Here is a 17,988-nt window from a genome sequence, read left to right as displayed (position 1 = left end):
ACCTTAGATCATGATAAACCAATCACCAGAACAAATCACAGTGAAGGAAACTTAAGTGACATTGATTTTCAATCAACTGTAAAAACTTAAATGTACATGCATATTTCTGTTCAGGAGACTCATTTGGTTGTTGTGACCAGTGATCTCCCGGCTGTGAATAAAACTTCATTTCAGCAAAGAGCAACTTGGGAGTGGTGTCAGGTATATATGCTGCGCAGCTGAGGAATAGAAGTACTAAAGATTCTGCGCTTAAGAGATCACAGCAGAGACAATGATAGTGTTGGAAGACTATTGAGCCGTTCTCTGGGTGAGGCTGTAATACGTTAGTATTAAGGATCCTGCAGAGACCAGCATACACCTGAGAAGGACGGTGAGAGTGTTTAGATGCTAAAGACTTGTGTGCTCATGTGTGTTTGAGTTAACACTAGTGATAGTAGCTTCTCGACGGGATGCCGTCACCTTACTTCGGGAGGGGAATTACCTCGAAGTATTGAAATTGTGTTCGATGTATTCGAGAAGGGAATTACCTCAAGATACTGTAGTTTTATATTAACTGTTAGTTGTTTTGAATTGTCTGTGGGGAAGTCAAATAAACTGATTGAGAATTTCCATGACAATTGCAAGGTATAAGGTATTTTAATTTGTACATATTTTAGACTTTAATTGTTATTGTTTTAATCGGTTTTTATTTGTTTCTAAGACTAGAGACACAAATATTGTGTTAGGTTACCCCCCCTGCAGAAGTAAAGATGAATTCACACTGTGTGGGTGAAAGTGATGGACTGATCTTCTATCTGGCCCGACCAGAGGATTACGATGACGTGATGGCCATATCACAAGACATATATGGTGGCAGTGACTACCTTCCACATCGCTATCATTCCTGGATGACTGAGCCAGGAAGAGTGGTTATTATAGCACGGAGAGATAGGAAGCTGGTAAGCGATACACGAGTAAAAAGGTTTGATAGGCCTCTTGTTTTCTGATATCACAGTAGCTTTAACCTCCACCAGATGCCATGAGAAAATATTAAATGCTGTTGTTAAGCTGTAGGTTATTTATCTTCAAAGTGTAGACACACACTGTATTATAGTGTATATAATATAAGCTTATTACAGTAAATTATATTATAAAAGAAACTAGGATGTTCAAGAAATTAACAGTGTTACCAAAGCTTGTTTATTTGGCAATCTAAACCTGAATGTTACTGAGGGACATGCATTATTAACATTTAACATCTGCATGTTATCACTAACCAGTATAATGAAAAAGTTAATGGTTAAAATATGGTCTGATGTGTCTATTGAACAATACAATGCTTGCAGTTCTCAAGAAAGACGACATTTGGATATGACATTTATACCACTGTACAGCTTTGCTCTTCACATACTCTAGTCTAGGGCAGTCAAGTAAGGCCAACAACACCATTGTAATTGTTTGTTACTATCATTACAAAAGTATTAATTAGCATATTACAGTTTTTCCTCAATTGATTTGAAACATTTCCCCAAACTCATGTCACTGCTCTCAAAACAATTAACACAGCCAACTAAACACGCTCTTAACTTAGCCAAACTTTAGTTCAACTTTACTCCATAATGAAGTGCTGTATTTTTGTCTGGTATAATGCATTTGATAAAAGTGAATGCTAGCATCGAAATTACAGGTGTGTTCTCTATTGATTTTATGACAGATTCAGCTATAGACACTATACATGTTTATTGTAAAGTTCTTCAATGAGAAGTTTTGTTATATACTTTCCCCCTACCCCAAAAATTACATGCCTAACACAAACATGCAGCACAAGTTTATTATTATACAGGACTGCAATCACTGAACTTTATTGATCACGCTTCTAATTTACATCTGGCCAGAGAATATATTCTTATCATACATTATACATAATGTTCTTCTGCCTCAGCATCTCCACATGCCTCTTTCGTCGTAGTTGGTAGTTTGGCATGCGCTTATTCTATTGACAAACTTGGTCATCCACCTCAGTGTTTTTCAACTTCAATTCTGAAAATGTTTAGGACATTATTTGCCCCTCTAAGCCTGTCTCAAAACTACAAATGTACACTACTAGCAATCATACTATAGTACAATACTCATAAATATAGAAGTGTAAAGTCATAGTAACACTTTGGATCTGTTTACTAGCTTTGCTCAACAAGAGGCCATTATTTATTACATTGTTAATTTCGACTGGGTAAACCCAGCCCGATCTGCCGGTTTCGCCCTGCAGCTCAGACTGGAAACCTGTACATATTTTTATCCTGCATCGGTTACAAATTTGCGGGGACAAATCACGAACCAGCTTATCCACCTGGCGCACTATTGGCGGGTTTAACACGATGACAGACAGAGAAGTGATGGATTTATCTGATTGGTTGAAGGACTATCCAATTTTGTACAGTGTCATTTGAACTATGCCCATTGATCACACCTCTTGTGCAGTAGAAAATACAGAGCAGACTCCCCAGAAAAATGTTCAATCTTAAAAGATTGAGCTTGGTCTGGTCATAGCCAGTCAATTGTTAATTAGGATGACTCCCATTTTATATGAAAGTCTGTACCTTCTACATCTCTTAACTCCTCTTCCCTCCTGCTGTCCCCTTCCAGAGTGTGTATTTTCAGACCCATATGCAATTGAGAATATGACAAATTACAGATTTTTTTTTAAATTACAGAAATTGGTACTTAAATGTAATTTTTGTAAAATCGGTAAAAAGAGCTGCAAATGTTCATATATATTAAAATTTTGTGAACTGCTGAGAACACATTTGAGAATTTTGTACACAATGCTTTGAGAAAATGCATATGATTTATAATTAAAATGAATGAAAACTGACAATCTGTTTACGACAATTACAAAGTGTTCAGATCACCATGTTAATCTGAGTTTGTAGAAATGTGTCAAATCGATTGAGAAAACATAAATATCAAGAAAAGCAGACTAATTGTTGCACACGTAGTTTTATTGTTTACTGTGGACTGTTATTCTTCTAGTTATTTACCTGTAATGACTAACAAATCGGACATTCACTGGAAATAGCTTACCTGGATAGGGTTACAACCAGGCCTTTTTTTTAAACCTTTTTTAACCTAAAATCCAGAGGTGGACAGTAACTAAGTACATTTACTTGAGTACTGTACTTAAGTACACTTTTTGAGTATCTGTACTTTACTGAAGTATTCTTTTTTAGGGAAACTTTTACTTTTACTTCACTACATTTGAAAGACAAATATCGTACTTTTTACTCCACTACATTTCTATCAAGGTCCTCAAAGTCGAAAGTCGTTTCTTTAGCAGCTTTGCAAGTCAGTGGATGAATTTTTTATATTTTTTTTGCAGACAGCCTATAAGTAATCACTTTTGTAGGGTCATCATTTCCCCAAAATTTTTGAACACTGATCAGTTTATAGCAAAATGGAGGAAGACGGTTCCTCGGCACAGTGTGCACCCATGGCCATATTAGAAAGTAAGTTTCAGTTTTCTGAAAAGATTAAAGATTAGTTTCATTGGCATACACTTGATGAATGTCTCATAAAATGTTAAAAATCGTAAATGTCTGGGAGAAAGAGAAGCATAGACATATGGATGATGAAAGAGCTCAGTTCAGTCTGGTTTTTTGTGCCTCTGAGATGCCAGAGCACGAGTACTGAATAGAGCTTTCTTTTGTGTTTTTTTCGCACTTAAAAAGACCAATACACACAAAATGTCAAAATTTTCATTTTGGAAAGTATTCACGTAAACAAAGTTGATTATGTCATAAGTGAACGTAAACAGTTGGGGGAATATCGGATGTGTATCAGTGTATAGGATTTGTGCATTCTGCCTTAAAGTGACAGCAGCTTTGTAACTTTAATACAAGTATTTTAAAGAGTTCAAGATAGTCGTATGCTAACATGTCGGATAGCATCACTGACTGGCTTAAACCACCATGATGACTATAGCGTGCATTCATACAACAGTGCAACGATAATAAAATAATGCATTGACATAAATAAGGAAATTTACTTTTGATACTTAAGTACTTTTATAAACAAGTACTTCTGTACTTTAACTTAAGTAAAAATAGTTTTTTACAACTTTCACTTGTAACGGAGTAATATTTGACCAGTAGTACTTTTACTTTTACTTGAGTAATGGAGTTGTGTACTTTGTCCACCTCTGCTAAAATCATTATTCCTGTGTGCCTTTAGGTGGCGTTGGAGTCTGGCCTGGTGGTTGATGGAGGTGAAACTGTGATAGTTGAGGGATTGAGAGTTTGTCCGAATGAAAGGGGCTGTGGTCTGGCTGGAGTGATCCAGACATTTGTTGATGGCTACATAAAGAAGGTCTACCCCAATGTGAAGACCAAGCGCCTCACCAGAGGAGATGACCCAGGACCTGAAAAACTGCGCAAGTTCACACTGCTGGCCAGACGGGTGAGTTTAATTGATACTACTTGAAAAGTGAAAAATATTCCAAGTCAAGTAAAGTCGCCTTTATTTATATATTAGTGCTTTATACGAAATAGATTGTTTCAAAGCAGCTTTACAGGAATAAACAGAAAAAATATTCATTCAGTGATGCCAACAAAATTCAATTCTCTAAAAAAAACTCTAAAAAGACAGTAGTGTTCAGCTGAAGTAAGTTCAGTGTTGATTCAGTTTTGTTTCAATAACTGTGTAAAGTTCAATGCAGCTATAAAGCAGCTCTGCAGAAAACAGTGATGTCATCATCCAGCTCAGTTCCTGATGACATCACTGTTTTTTGTAGAGCTGCTTTATAGCTGATTTCAAGTTGTTTAAACTTTTATTCAATGTTTTATGAACATTATATGAGTAGTATACTTACAAATGAACACAACACTACTCTTTTGTTTACTTTGTTAGGTCAAGATACCTAATACAGGGCTCGACATTAATGCTTGTCCACTTGTTCGGGACGAGTGGATTTTTTGAAAGGGCAAGTGAAAGAGAATTTTATTTGCCCAACCGGACAAGTATCCTGATTAAAATGTCAATAACAAAACATAACTAAAGGAATGACCAAAATGCAAGAATGATTCTGCATTCTTTTAGTGTAAGTGGCGATCGATAGTGGATAATATATAATGTACTGACTGTAAAAAGGTTGCGCTGTTGACACTCGTGCAGCCTCTCGAGGAGAAATCAAAAACAAATGGGCGCCACTCACACAGAGAAACTCAATTAACATACACGGGTAAAATTGTGGAGTTTTTATATTTATAATATATGATACAGTTAAGCAACAACACACAACCAAGAGTGCTGTTTTCCTGAATACCATCACAACTGAAAATGTTACACTGATTTCATATTACAGTTCCATAAATAATTAATTAACATTAAGTCACTTACATTTTAGATGCAAAATTGACTGTTTTTGTTCGATTTCAGCAGCGAAAATAGTTCCAAACAAAGATCACAGCAGAAACATAACGCATCTCACAGCAACAGTGTGCTACTGAATGATTCAGTGTTTTGAATGAATTGGGTGATTCAATGACCTATTCATTGGCCCTGTCCCAAATGGCACACTTCATGTGCACTTTCGGTCTTGTGGACTTACAATGGCCGCTGCGTGCGCATGTCCATTAAGTCCACGAGAGTGAGTGTCCCATTTGTCATTTTAGGTCTCAGAAGGGTGCTCGCGAGCGCCCCCTTTGAGGTCGATATACGCCCTCGATGCGCACTTCTGCCGAGTCCGCACTGGTGCGGGTTACACAGTGGACTTCTTCCCGACAGTCAAAGTGCCATTACGTCGTGAAAGTGCGGACTCGGAGGAAGATCGTGAGGGTGTAGGGTGCCATTTGGGACAGGGCCATAAACGACTGGCTCATTCTTGAATGAATAGGCCGTTTGAATGAATCGTTTAAATGAATGACTCAATGACTCACTCAATAAGACCAGTGGTGTCTTTCGGGGGGTCCGGGCGACGACAGGATGTCGATCGCTGCATCGGAGGGGGAGCTTCATTTTTCTGGGGATGAAGATTCGGCTGCATTGCCTCCCTCTGGGAAAGTAGCATTGCCCGAGATGGACCCAGAGTTGACGGCTATGCTTTTCTGGGCTGCCGAAAAGGTCAGGCTCGTGTGGAACCCTCCACCGTGTCTCCCCATGCACTTCTTCTCAGAAGTGCATGGGGAGCTTACTAGATTGTGGACGGCACCTTTTTCTGCTCAAAACCGGTCTAGTAGCTACTTCCTCCTCACTACCCTTGCCCTGCATGCTATGGCGTTGCTCCATGTGCATCAAGCCCAGGCACTCATGGACATGCACAAGGGAAGACTTGACCATGAGCTCCTGAGGGAGCTCCGGGCGGCAACGGACCTCGGCCTCCGGGCAAAAAAAGTCACCGGCCGTTCGATTGGTCAGGCGATGTCTGCAGAAAGGCCACCCAGCCCGCCCAGGCTGCCAGGTAGCAAGCGGAAGTCCAAGCAATCCTGAGACAGCCCACCCCCCCCTCGAGCATGCTTTCCTAGCGTTATCCAATAGTCTGCTGAGTGGGTCTTGCGAAACAGCAGCAGTGATTCTCCTTGCGTAAGTTTCCGCCCCAAAAGACGGGGGTTTGAGGGGCTTACGCAGGGCGCTGGAAGTGGCAACAGCCGTGGTGTTTTCCATATGGATCCCAATAACGTCGGATGTGACCGGCTGAAAGGGAACGTCTTGGTTACGTATGTAACCCTCGCTCCCTGAAAGAGGGAACGGAGACGTTACATCTCGTCACCACAATTGCTGTCCCATCGCTGTAACGAGTCACAATTCGGCTCCTCAGTGAAAAACAAATGTGTGCTGCATCCGCTTCCGTGTTTATACCCGTGCTGTGGGGAGAAGCGCAGCAAGAGATGCAAATCTCGCACACCAATGTGCATTGGCTCGTTCTGTATACACTCGAAGCTGATAGGGCTCACAGAAGTGATTCCAATACGTTGGTGATGTCGACGTAACGTCTCCGTTCCCTCCTTTTTTCCCATTTTTTTCCTGAGACGTTTTCTTTTAATGTTCTAAATCAGTTGCAAAAGTAAATTTAGACTTAAATATTCATTTTAAAATGTTTGGTAATCAAAAATGTGTAATCTACATTCCTTGTCTTTTTATATTGTTATTTTTGATATTGTTGTTCTTAGATGAATTATGCACACCACTAAAGTTTTTCTTGACTCTCTGTCTCTCACTATCTTTTGATCCTTTTCTCTTTCTATCTTTTAAACCAGGCTGTTCTCTCTCTGTTGGGAAATTCAGAGGGATTTGATAGCTTTGTCTCAGGTCTGAAGGACAAACTGCTTGCGTTAGATGGGTCCAACAGCAGCCGGCATTTAGTGTCAGTAAAGGACTTGGATGCTCTTAAGGCCCTTCTCTTAGATTCAGACCTGTCTTCCAGACTTCAGCTTCCAGGGGATGCTATCATCCAAGACTGGCAGCCCTTGAAACTCATGGAGAGCAACCTTCAAGTCTTGGCAAGGCGAAACCTGACATGGTTTGTAGATGGTTCTAGTGGGAAACCCCTGTTCATGAGCCTCCACACACCCCTCTATCCTGTTCCATTTAACGGAGGGTCTTTACGTTTTAATATCGACCTGTATGGGACAGACACTTCTTTAGCAAAGATGGCATTAACAGCTCACCTGGACAGTGTGAAAACTGAGATTCAAGGAATAGTTTTGGTTCATATTTATATGCATCAGACTCTATGGGAAGATTTAAAGCATTTTTGTGAGGGCTATGAAACGGTGAAGCAGTTCTTGGATTACTGGGAGCAGCTTTTTTTGGAAAGACAGTTATAATGATATCTAAAGAGGATAAAGAAAATTAAAAGTTGCCTGCTGTTTTTGGTGATTGATTTTGTATTGGCCATAATGGAGTTGTCATCTTTGTTTAAAACTATTTGTTCCACATGTTAAATCAGTCAGTCGAGGTATTGTATAACAATATTGTAGTACTTTTGTAATTTGTGTCTGAGTGAAACAAGGCAAACAAACGCATTGCAAACAAACAGCACAGGTGCTGATGTCAGAAACATAAGATTTGTTCCTGCATGGCTCATGAGTACAGGATGATTCATGACTTAAATGTTTAAAATTAAAAGTACTTCAAACTGATTGTTTTAAGCATTTAGTGTCTTATTTAATAAATTAAAAGGGTGGCCATGTGACATATATAATATACTACCATTGGTAAGATTTGTGTTGGGACACTTGTGTTGCTGGCATGCACAAATATGTTTTAGCAAGTACATACAAATGAGGGAAAATCACTGCTTTCACAAAATCACTGCTATCACAAAATCTCTCTCCTCTCACAAAAACCCACGAGGTGAAGATGGATTAACTTATAATTATAATAATTTGTTACATTTATATAGCGCTTTTCTAGGCACTCAAAGCGCTTTACATAGAATGGGGGAATCTCCTCATCCACCACCAATGTGCAGCATCCACCTGGATGATGCGACGGCAGCCATATTGCGCCAGAACACCTACCACACACCAGCTGATTGGTGGAGAGGAGACCGAGTGATGAAGCCAATCGTATATATATAAGGGGATGATTAGGTGGCCATGATGGACAGGGGCAAAAGGGGGAAATTTGGCCAGGATGCCGGGGTTACACCCCTACTCTTTATCGAAGGACATCCTGGGTTTTTTTATGACCACAGAGAGTCAGGACCTCGGTTTAACGTCTCATCCGAAGGATGGTGCTTGTTACAGGACAGTGTCCCCATCACTATATTGGGGTGTTAGGACCCACACAGACTACAGGGTGAGCACCCCCTGCTGGCCTCACTAACACCTCTACCAGCAGCAACCTAGTTTTCCCAGTTGGTCTCCCATCCAGGTACTAACCAGGCTCAGCCCTGCTTAGCTTCAGTGGGAAACCAGTCTTGGGCTACAGGTTGATATGGCTGCTGGCTTCACTGTTAAACTGTGGGGAATTAGGTTCATACAGATGTGTGACAGTGTGGTTTGTTCCCGCCCTGTTTCAATCAAACGCAGTTTCGACAGGCGCCACATGATGAAACACTTGAAGCTTCGTTTAGCCATAGTCACGTGACATGGGTGTTTCGAATCACAGTTCGGAGCAGTGTTTCGAAACATCTGCGCTTCGGGATCTCGGCAAAGCGGCGAAACGTTAGTTTCGCGTCAGCCATCCCTAGTAAATGGAGCGTTTTGAGAGAGAGCTTTTTCCAATCCAGTCATGTTGTGGTTTAGACGCTAATTCAGGGCATTATAGGTAGTATATTTTGAGGAGTTTTTGGTGCAGGGAGGGTTTTCTTTTGGTGTTTATTTTGGCGCTCGAGTTGCCAAATTATTTTGTAAATATTCTGTGTGATGTAATGAATTGCGTTTCAGGCCCAGTAGTTTAATGAGTGACATGTTCTTTTTTTGTTGAACTTTGGATCCAGATGATTTTTTCCTCTTATGCAGCTGCCTTATTGCATTTTGATTCATTTTTGTTCCTGCATAAGATTTATTGCATTGCATTTAATTAGCTGAATTATTTAATTATTTTTATTTTTCTGTCACTCATTTATTGTTGTGAGGTAATTAAAAGGTAAATGTTTCTGGGTTTGAAATTAATAGTTGATTTATTTACTTATTTTTTTCGCTCTTTTCTTTTTTTTCTTTTGAATTGAATATGATGTACTGAATAATGTAATATGACTGGAATTGAACTTGAATAGAAAACTTTTAAATCAACTTTCTTGTGGTTTCTTGTTCTGTTTGATTCACATCATATAATTGATAATGTCATCCCTATATGTAGTGTCCCTAATGATGGATTTAATTAAACAATTGTGGTGGTTTTTACCCCCCATCACTGCATTGTCTTAATCAGATTCATATCGGAGTATTATTGTCCATGTAAACGTACTGATGGACAAAAATACTGCGATATTAATCTGATTGAGACCATACTCTGATTAAGAAACTACCATGTAAACAGCTATTCCTAATTACCTTAATCCGGTTAAAGCCATATATCGAATAAAGACATGTGGAGTATGCCTATTTTAGTCGCATTTTCGAAGTGCATTGTAGACATGTACACACCTTAATCTAACTGAAGCAACAAAGGACCATCTTGTCACTTAGGATAAAGGTGTTATCTGACGCGTGGGATCCAAAACATGACGCTTCCAGTCCAGTACTGCAATTATCACCTTTATTTGTCACAGTTACGATGCTCAAACACATAGTACTCCTCATACCCACTCCTGACACGGTCAAAAATTGTTTGCTTCCCTCATTACACCTGACCTCACTTCCTCTCTGGCTACCTATATCCATTAAACCCACACTCCACGCGGTGTCTAACAGTGGAACTACAACAGACATCTAAATAAAGCACAATGGCTCTTACACTAACTATTAACGTCGTGTAGGAGTTTTCGCCGCATTTTGTGACAGGACACACACACACCATAGACAGTGAAAGAAATGGACACAGCGACCCTATAGACTTCAACGGGGGAAAGTGAAGTCAATTAGAAGCACTCACTTCCTGATGGCTGAGCGTACTGCGCAGCCTCAGACTGAGCTTGATGCCGTAGATGTGACGTGAGCAACCTGTCTGACAGTTGTAAGTCTTCTAGTAGTTGTGCAAAGTGAAATCTTAATCACTGAATCTTGCAGAGACGGAGAGCGTGAGCAGGAGCAACTTTTGGTAAGTATTCTGATTAATCATTTTGCATAGTATTTATTTATTTGAATAAATTGCCTCAGACAGTAAAAGATTGCCTGCGAGCTTGTCCTCCTGTCTACATGGGTCTATACGGTAATTTCTCTACTATGCGATGAGAGTCGCGTGGTTATGACGCAATTGTTAGCCTATTTTTATAAAAACAGCTCCTACAGGGCGATAGTGTAAGATACAAGGTAATGGAGCCTTTTATACATTGTCGTGTTTCTTTAGAAATAAACAATGGACAAATTGAGTCTTTAAACGCCTCAGATGTAAAGATATTCGCTGTCAAAGTGAGGCCAAAATGAATGGGAGTCAATGGAATGCTAACAGCAGGTGATGCCTTGGTTAGCAATGGCTGCCCCTATGGAAGGTACGCTTTCCGGATGCTGGATTACCCCCTTGACACACACATACCAGGCAAGTGCAGAGGGGAGGGCTTTGGGGGCTCGAGCCCCTGCCCTTTTTAAAAATGTATCAAGTGCCCCTCTCAACAGTCATCAATAATATTGTGACAAATAAAACAGAATTTGAATTATAATTAATATAACGCGTACAAAACGGTAACAAAGCGCTCAAATGTCCCGTTTATCTTTTACGTATCTGTCAGTCTGAAATGTCGTTGCCATGATGTGTTGCTATGGTGCGTGTCTTGCTTGACTGCTCATTCTGACACTGCCTCCTCTATATTTTTTTCTTTGTGTTGTAATAATTCTGCTCATTGTAAAAGTAAAATACAATAAGTTTGTATCTGTAATCCCAGATTCATAATTGTCTGCTTACAACAGCGATCGGGAACCTTTAGGCTCGTGAGCCACTCATATGGCCATTCGGTGAACGCCTGTGACTCGACGGCAGTAAAAAACAATCCAAACAATCCCGATTTTGAAACCTTAATTTTCATCATTAATCAAAGCGTGGCATGGGGATGTAATGACGTACCATTAATTGAGCTATGTTCTATAACATGTAAAACTGGAACATGAACGGAATATTATAAAAGCAACTCATGTAAACACCTTAATCAGAATATTGTCTTAATCAGAATAAGGCCAATAATTAGATTACTGCTGTCCATGTAAACGTAGTCAGTGATTAAAATTAAGATACAATTTATACAAAACGAAATCCACGTTAAAGAAAGGCTTTCTACAAAACAAAACTTAATGAAGTGGTCAAAATAATTTCTGACCTGCTCCAAGTCTTTGACATTTTGCGCATCTTTGCACTTTTCCTTCTGGAGCATCAGTGAATGTTTGAACCTTTTTTTATAGTTGTGTTTGAGTCCCTCAATTGTCCTCAGTGTGAAAAGATGGATCTCAAAATCATACAGTCACTGCTGGAGAGGGTTCAAATATGCTAAAGATGCTGGAAAACTGAAGAATGTAAAGGACCTGAAGGATTTTTCTGAAGAACATTTGGGCAGTTTAACTGCTCAAGACAAACAAGGGACTCAAGAACAACCATCACAAAACAACAAAACAGCCGTGGATCATCCAGGGAACGACACACAGTATTGAGAATTAATGGTTCATAAACTTTTGAATGGGTCATTTTAATACATTCCACTATTTTTTTTTCTTGTGGACTATATGTAAACATTTTTTATGTAAAATATCTTATTCAGGAGAGCACAAAATAAGAAAACGCATTTTGTATGATCTCTTTCATTTTGTTAAAATTATTCATATTTTCACAGATTCTGCAAGTGGTTCACATACTTTTTCTTGCAAATGTATATGACCCCTTTTGTGTGCACTTTTTAAAAAACATTTTGCATATCTGTTTAACAGTATATTTCTGTATCTAACACTATAATTTTATAAAACTGTATAAACAACTTCAAAATAAATCATTAAACACTTTTTTACAAAATAATAAATGAGCTACAACAAAATTGAAGGTTATAGTGTTTCTTACTGTATAAACGATACATTACAGCTGTTAAGCAACTGATATCGGCAGTGACAATAAAAAAGGAGGTTAACACTGCAGAAAAATCAGCCTCTTTTTGCACTAGGGTGTTTTGTAATTGCCTTTCATGCTGGAAAAAAGGGCACAAGGAGTCCTTGGAGAAAATATGTGATGTCTGAGAAACAGGCAACAGAGTAATGGATGTGCTGAGAACCTATCCATCAGCAAATTATTCTCCTCCTCCTCTCACCATCTCTGTTGTTCCTCTCTCTATTTCTCCATCACATTCTTTCCTGTTACTGTACTGTTTCTCTGTCCTTCGTAATACTCTCTCTTTACTTGTAACCATGATTTATGTCTTTACATCATGCTCACCCCTTCCATTGTTCTCACTTTTCCACCTCTGTCCTTTCGTTTCTCCTCCTCCATTAGTTTCGTCACTCTTTCTCTGCTGAAGCACTTGGCCTGGTATTACACTCATTTAGTTCCAGTTCTGTCTCTCAAATAATGTCCAACTGTTCCTCGTACCGACCTTAGAGCGTCTCATGACAGAGCAGATCACCTTCTCCCGCCCTCTTTTCACAAACACACGAACACACTCATCCAGACACACAATTACAGCCGTTAGCTTCATTTGATGGACTGATGGATCTCTCACAAAATGTTACATTAGAGGTGTGCACTGTATTTCATGCATGCTGTTATAAAAAGCTTATTTGACATTTATTTAACCAGATTTCTAACTTGCCACACATACTGTCACATCCATTCTGACATCCATTTTAACATAGACCGTGGTCCGTGAGAGACTGGATTATTAACATATGAGAAAAGCTCAGTCATAATTTCATAGCTGCGTCACTGATTAACTATTATATTCTCAGTCACAAACTGGATGGTATTCAGTGTAGTGGAGAAAACATTTCATTATGTCTAAATGAGTCACATTACTGTCATGAGTTACAATTATATTAAAGGTCCCATGGCATGACATTTTTCTATTATTTTATAATGTTTCCTGAGGTGTACTTATATTGTTAGTATTATTTTTACATCAAAAAATGTCAATTTAGAAATAAAAGGCATTTTTTCTATACTGATGTTTGCCCTGTGGCTGAATGCCCTGTTTCAACGGGCGTGTCTGCTTTGAGACTTCAGTGAAAACGGCCACTGTTGTGATTGGCTGACATCTTTGCATTTGAAATGAGTGTTAGATTATGTTGCGGTGGGGGCGTGGTTTAGCGAGGCACTGCCATAGACAGTAAAAGAAATGGACACAGCGACCCCATAGGCTTCGACGGGGAAAATTGAAGTCAGGTAGAAGCACTCACTTCCTGATGGCTGAGCGTACTGCGCAGCCTCAGACTGAGCTTGACGACGTAGATGCGACGTGAGCAACCTGTCTGACAGTGGCAAGTCTTCTAGTAGTTGTGCAACGTAAAATCTGAATCACCGAAACTTGTAGAGACAGAGAGCATGAGCAGGAGCAACTTTTGATGAATGAAGCAGGATTTGCGACATCTCTATCGGCGTTTATGCCTCCACGTCCCCCTGATTGCCTCATAGACAGTAAAAGATTGCCTACGAGCTTCTCCTCGGGTCTATTCGGTACAGCGCAACGGAGTCGCGTGGTTATGACTTAATCGTTAGCCTACTTTTAACAAAAACGGCTTCTACGGGGCGATAGTGTAAGATACAAGGTAATGGAGCATTTTATACATTGTCGTGTTTGTTTAGAAATAAACAATGGACAAATGGAGTCTTTAAACGCCTCAGATGTAAAGATATATTCGCTATCAAAGTGAGGCCAAAATGAATGGGAGTCAATGGGATGCTAACAGCAGGTGATGGCTTGGTTAGCAATGGCTGCCCCTATGGAAGGTACGCTTTCCGGGGGCTGGATTACCCCCTTGGGCACTACAGGGACTGCATGCATGAGAGAGAGCTGACTGGGCACTGGTGAACCACGGAGAGCTGGAGGAAGTTTTATTGTAACAGACTTCATTGTAATATATCTTATAATTTAGTTTTTGTGTTATTTTTGACATTTCTGTGCGTTTAAATAGGTTTTAGGTCTGTATTATCTGTGTAAATAAGTAGGGACTTTTATTTTGACGGGTGTTGCAGTCTACGGAGCGTAGGGGTGGCACGGTTCACAAAACCCACGGTTTGGTTCTTATCACGGTTTTAGGGTCACGGACTCCAGAAATTTACTTCAGCATATGATATATAGCTTAATCATCCATAATTTAGGATTCAGTATTAAAAAATTGTTATATCATGTAGAAGTTGTTTCCTAACTGGCTGTCTACCGAGTCCGACATATTGGCTTAACATTTTTCATGTTAATCATGTCAATTTTGATCAGAACAATGCACTGTGGCTTTAATTCAGCTGACCTGAGTAACACATTTCACCATTAAGTGTTCCGTGTGTTTCACCATCACCATATGACATCACCATATGACGCTGTGAAAAAAAAAAAAAAATACACGAAAACACAACACTGCCAGAAGTTTTTGCCCAAACTTCAAAGACATGTTTAAATTATTAAAACTAGAAGCATATCTTAACTTCTAAATGTTACATTTATCATGTGAACTACTTATATACAACGTTATATGCATGTGTGTATGAGACAGAGGGGAACACGGTCACATTTGCAGCAGATATATGCTGCCCATCATAAATCAAAGCACGAGACAGACAGGGGTCAGAGGAGAACACCGGAAAATGTGACAGAATGGACAATATTTGTCTGTATTTGCAATACACGAGCCGCGGTTCAGCTGCGCGAGACAAACACTGCCAGTGTGTGAATGCACACCAGGTGCACGCGGCTCCCGCTCTCCATGCACTGCATCTGCCCTGCCTGCCAACGCACTGCTATACGACGCTGGCGCATCCTCCAACTCCGGGCAGCCTTCCTTACGATACAGATCCACTTTTGCGGCACGACTGAAGCGTGGTGTTGTGACGCTTCCCCTCATGTGTATGTTGATGGGCGTTCCTCAAGTTTACCGCTATGGGCGTGCATTTGAGCCATTGGGGAATGAAAAACAAAGGACCGGTGAGAGACTTCCCTCCGTCTCCATGTGCTCTACTTCTATTGGATAGTCGCATCGCGTTCAACGGATTAATTTGAATAAAGTTGAGCTTCGGCCAGCTTTTTTGACACGCGGCATTTGTTCAAATGCAGCGCCGCCTTCCCGGAATGCTTTGCGGGCGCGTTGAAGTCGCTGGACGTCACCCATAGGAATAAAGTGGAGTGCGGCGTGACAGAAGTGTTGCACGGACAAGTGGATCAGCACCTTCAAGCCCCGTTCACACCGCCAGCGACACGCAGCGACAAAGCGACAAGATCCCATTCATTTTAATGGAGTGCTGGCGACTTCCGGCGACACGAGCGACAGTGACCGTTGGCGACAGAATGTGGGCGTATCAAGCGACGCGAGACACGCGACAAAAGTTCAGAAATTTCAACTTTATGCAAATGAGAAGCGATTTTCGCGAGCAACAACCTATAGGAGTGAAGTCACTGGAGTGCACGTGATCCGTCTGCTGTACAGCTACTGCGGTGTCGTGGAGGAGAAGTTGATTTTAGCTGTTAGCAATTTCCCTGTTCTTTACGATATGTCTCTGTGTACATAGAGACACATTAAAAAAAAATTATGCATGGAAGGACGAGGGTGATCTGCTAATGACGTTTATAGGCAACCCGTAGTGGGAACGCCCACTAGGACATCTGGCGCTGGCGACATGCAGCGACATCATCGCTGGTGGTGTGAACGGGGCTTTATCTCTCCCACTTGTATTTCTACAAATGACGTGACCTGCAGCACTCCACTTTACTTTATTTTACTGTATGTCCACACACACACACACCTCTTATTTTGCGCGAAAAGGACACCCACTGTCTGAGGTAACATACAGGCACGAGGATACATTGCGCATGCGTCGAACCGTGCGATGCACACGCTCCGAACCGAGACAAGCGAACCGAACGGTTCGTTTTTTTTTCATGTACCGTGCCACCCCTTATGGAGTGATATGAAAAAAGAGGGAGCACTCGTGAGAGCTCGCGGTTCATTATTCAGTGGGTTTAAGCAGATTTAAAGTTTACAGTTTGTTAGCACCCCCCGAAAAGACAATAGGTGTGAATGTGCTTGTACTAAACTGAGGTCCAGTCATTTAGATATACACTCATTTTATATGTGCAATAGTTCATTCGTTGTTATTATTTAGTCAGGCATCAGTCACTCGCCTATTGTTAGGACCCAGAAGGTGCGAAGGACTCGGATGCTGACGCAGTTTAGTTTCAGTTATGATCGCCATCATTATTACTAGCGCGAGACGAACGTGATGATAAAGCCAGTGCATCCGCGAGGCTGCGGTACTAACTAATCACATGTGTGCGTGCATCAAAGAGTAAGTTTATTTCTTGATTATATTGTTTATATTTTGTATAATCCCATTATCGCTGTATTAACATATTTCTAATGCTGATGTCATACGAATTGCGGATTATATTCATTTGCATATTGATGTTTTATCAGTGTGTGTATATTTATAATTTATTATTGTTATTTCTGTTTTAGAACCACACTTAATTAAACTGTTCAACTTTGGAATGAGTGGTCTATGAGTGGTGTGTGCATCTAACTCCTCCTACACGGGCATCATTTAATTGTTCTAATCGGACAATCTTTGGTGGTCGCCACCGGGTATTTATTAGCACCTAAGAGCTTAAGAACAATTCTTTTCATGGTCCTTCGAGCCGGATCTGGCAACTTCTGAATTAACAATGTCCATACATAGTGAGGAGAATAGTGATGCTACAGTTCGCTCACGTCGCCGAACGCAGATGCCAAGATACCTCGAAGACTATGAGGTGGATTATGTGCCAGAGCAGCGATCGGTGCACACACTCTTAGACCACTCCAACGAGGGAGAACCGCTAATAGGGGCTACAGGAGGTCCATTACCACTAAACAACACCCTGGTTGCTGGTATTGATCACTTTCCTGCCTATGAGGGGAATCCACACTTCTCTCCTGAAGTACTGCAGAGGCGCCTGAAGGATCTGGAGAAGGAGAACCATCAGCTCAGACATGACCTCAGAGAACACTCTGCAGCTCACTCTCCAAGACCACTGTCTCCATCTCAACCTTTTCTGTCACCCAGACACTTAACGTGCAATATGGAGGATCGAGTCTCTATCTCACCGTCACACCACAGAGTAACGTCAACAAGCGATCAAAGAGATCCACGTTATGAAAGAGAAAGGTTAGTGAAACGTAATGAGAATAAATTGCACGCAGAACGTCAACGTGACAGAATAGATGAGATTATCCATGAGCTTCAGAGGATAAAGGCGAG

The 17,988-nt window shown here is 40.6% G+C and overlaps 1 protein-coding gene across 1 annotated transcript; it reads left to right on the top strand.

Annotated features, from left to right (window-relative positions):
• Window positions 1-749: 749 nt before the first annotated feature.
• On the top strand, window positions 750-7,796 carry nat16l (N-acetyltransferase 16, like; the record flags this gene model as incomplete). Its single annotated transcript, XM_079838246.1, has 3 exons — window positions 750-938; window positions 4,207-4,431; window positions 7,227-7,796. The coding sequence occupies 3 exons, from the start codon at window positions 750-752 to the stop codon at window positions 7,794-7,796; spliced, it is 984 nt and encodes a 327-aa protein (XP_079694372.1).
• Between the last annotated feature and the right edge of the window lie 10,192 nt (window positions 7,797-17,988).

This window comes from Gobio gobio (assembly GCF_949357685.1).
Source record: "Gobio gobio genome assembly, chromosome: 2".
Classification (NCBI taxonomy): Eukaryota; Metazoa; Chordata; class Actinopteri; order Cypriniformes; family Gobionidae; genus Gobio; species Gobio gobio.
This window is presented reverse-complemented; position numbering and strand designations above follow the sequence as displayed.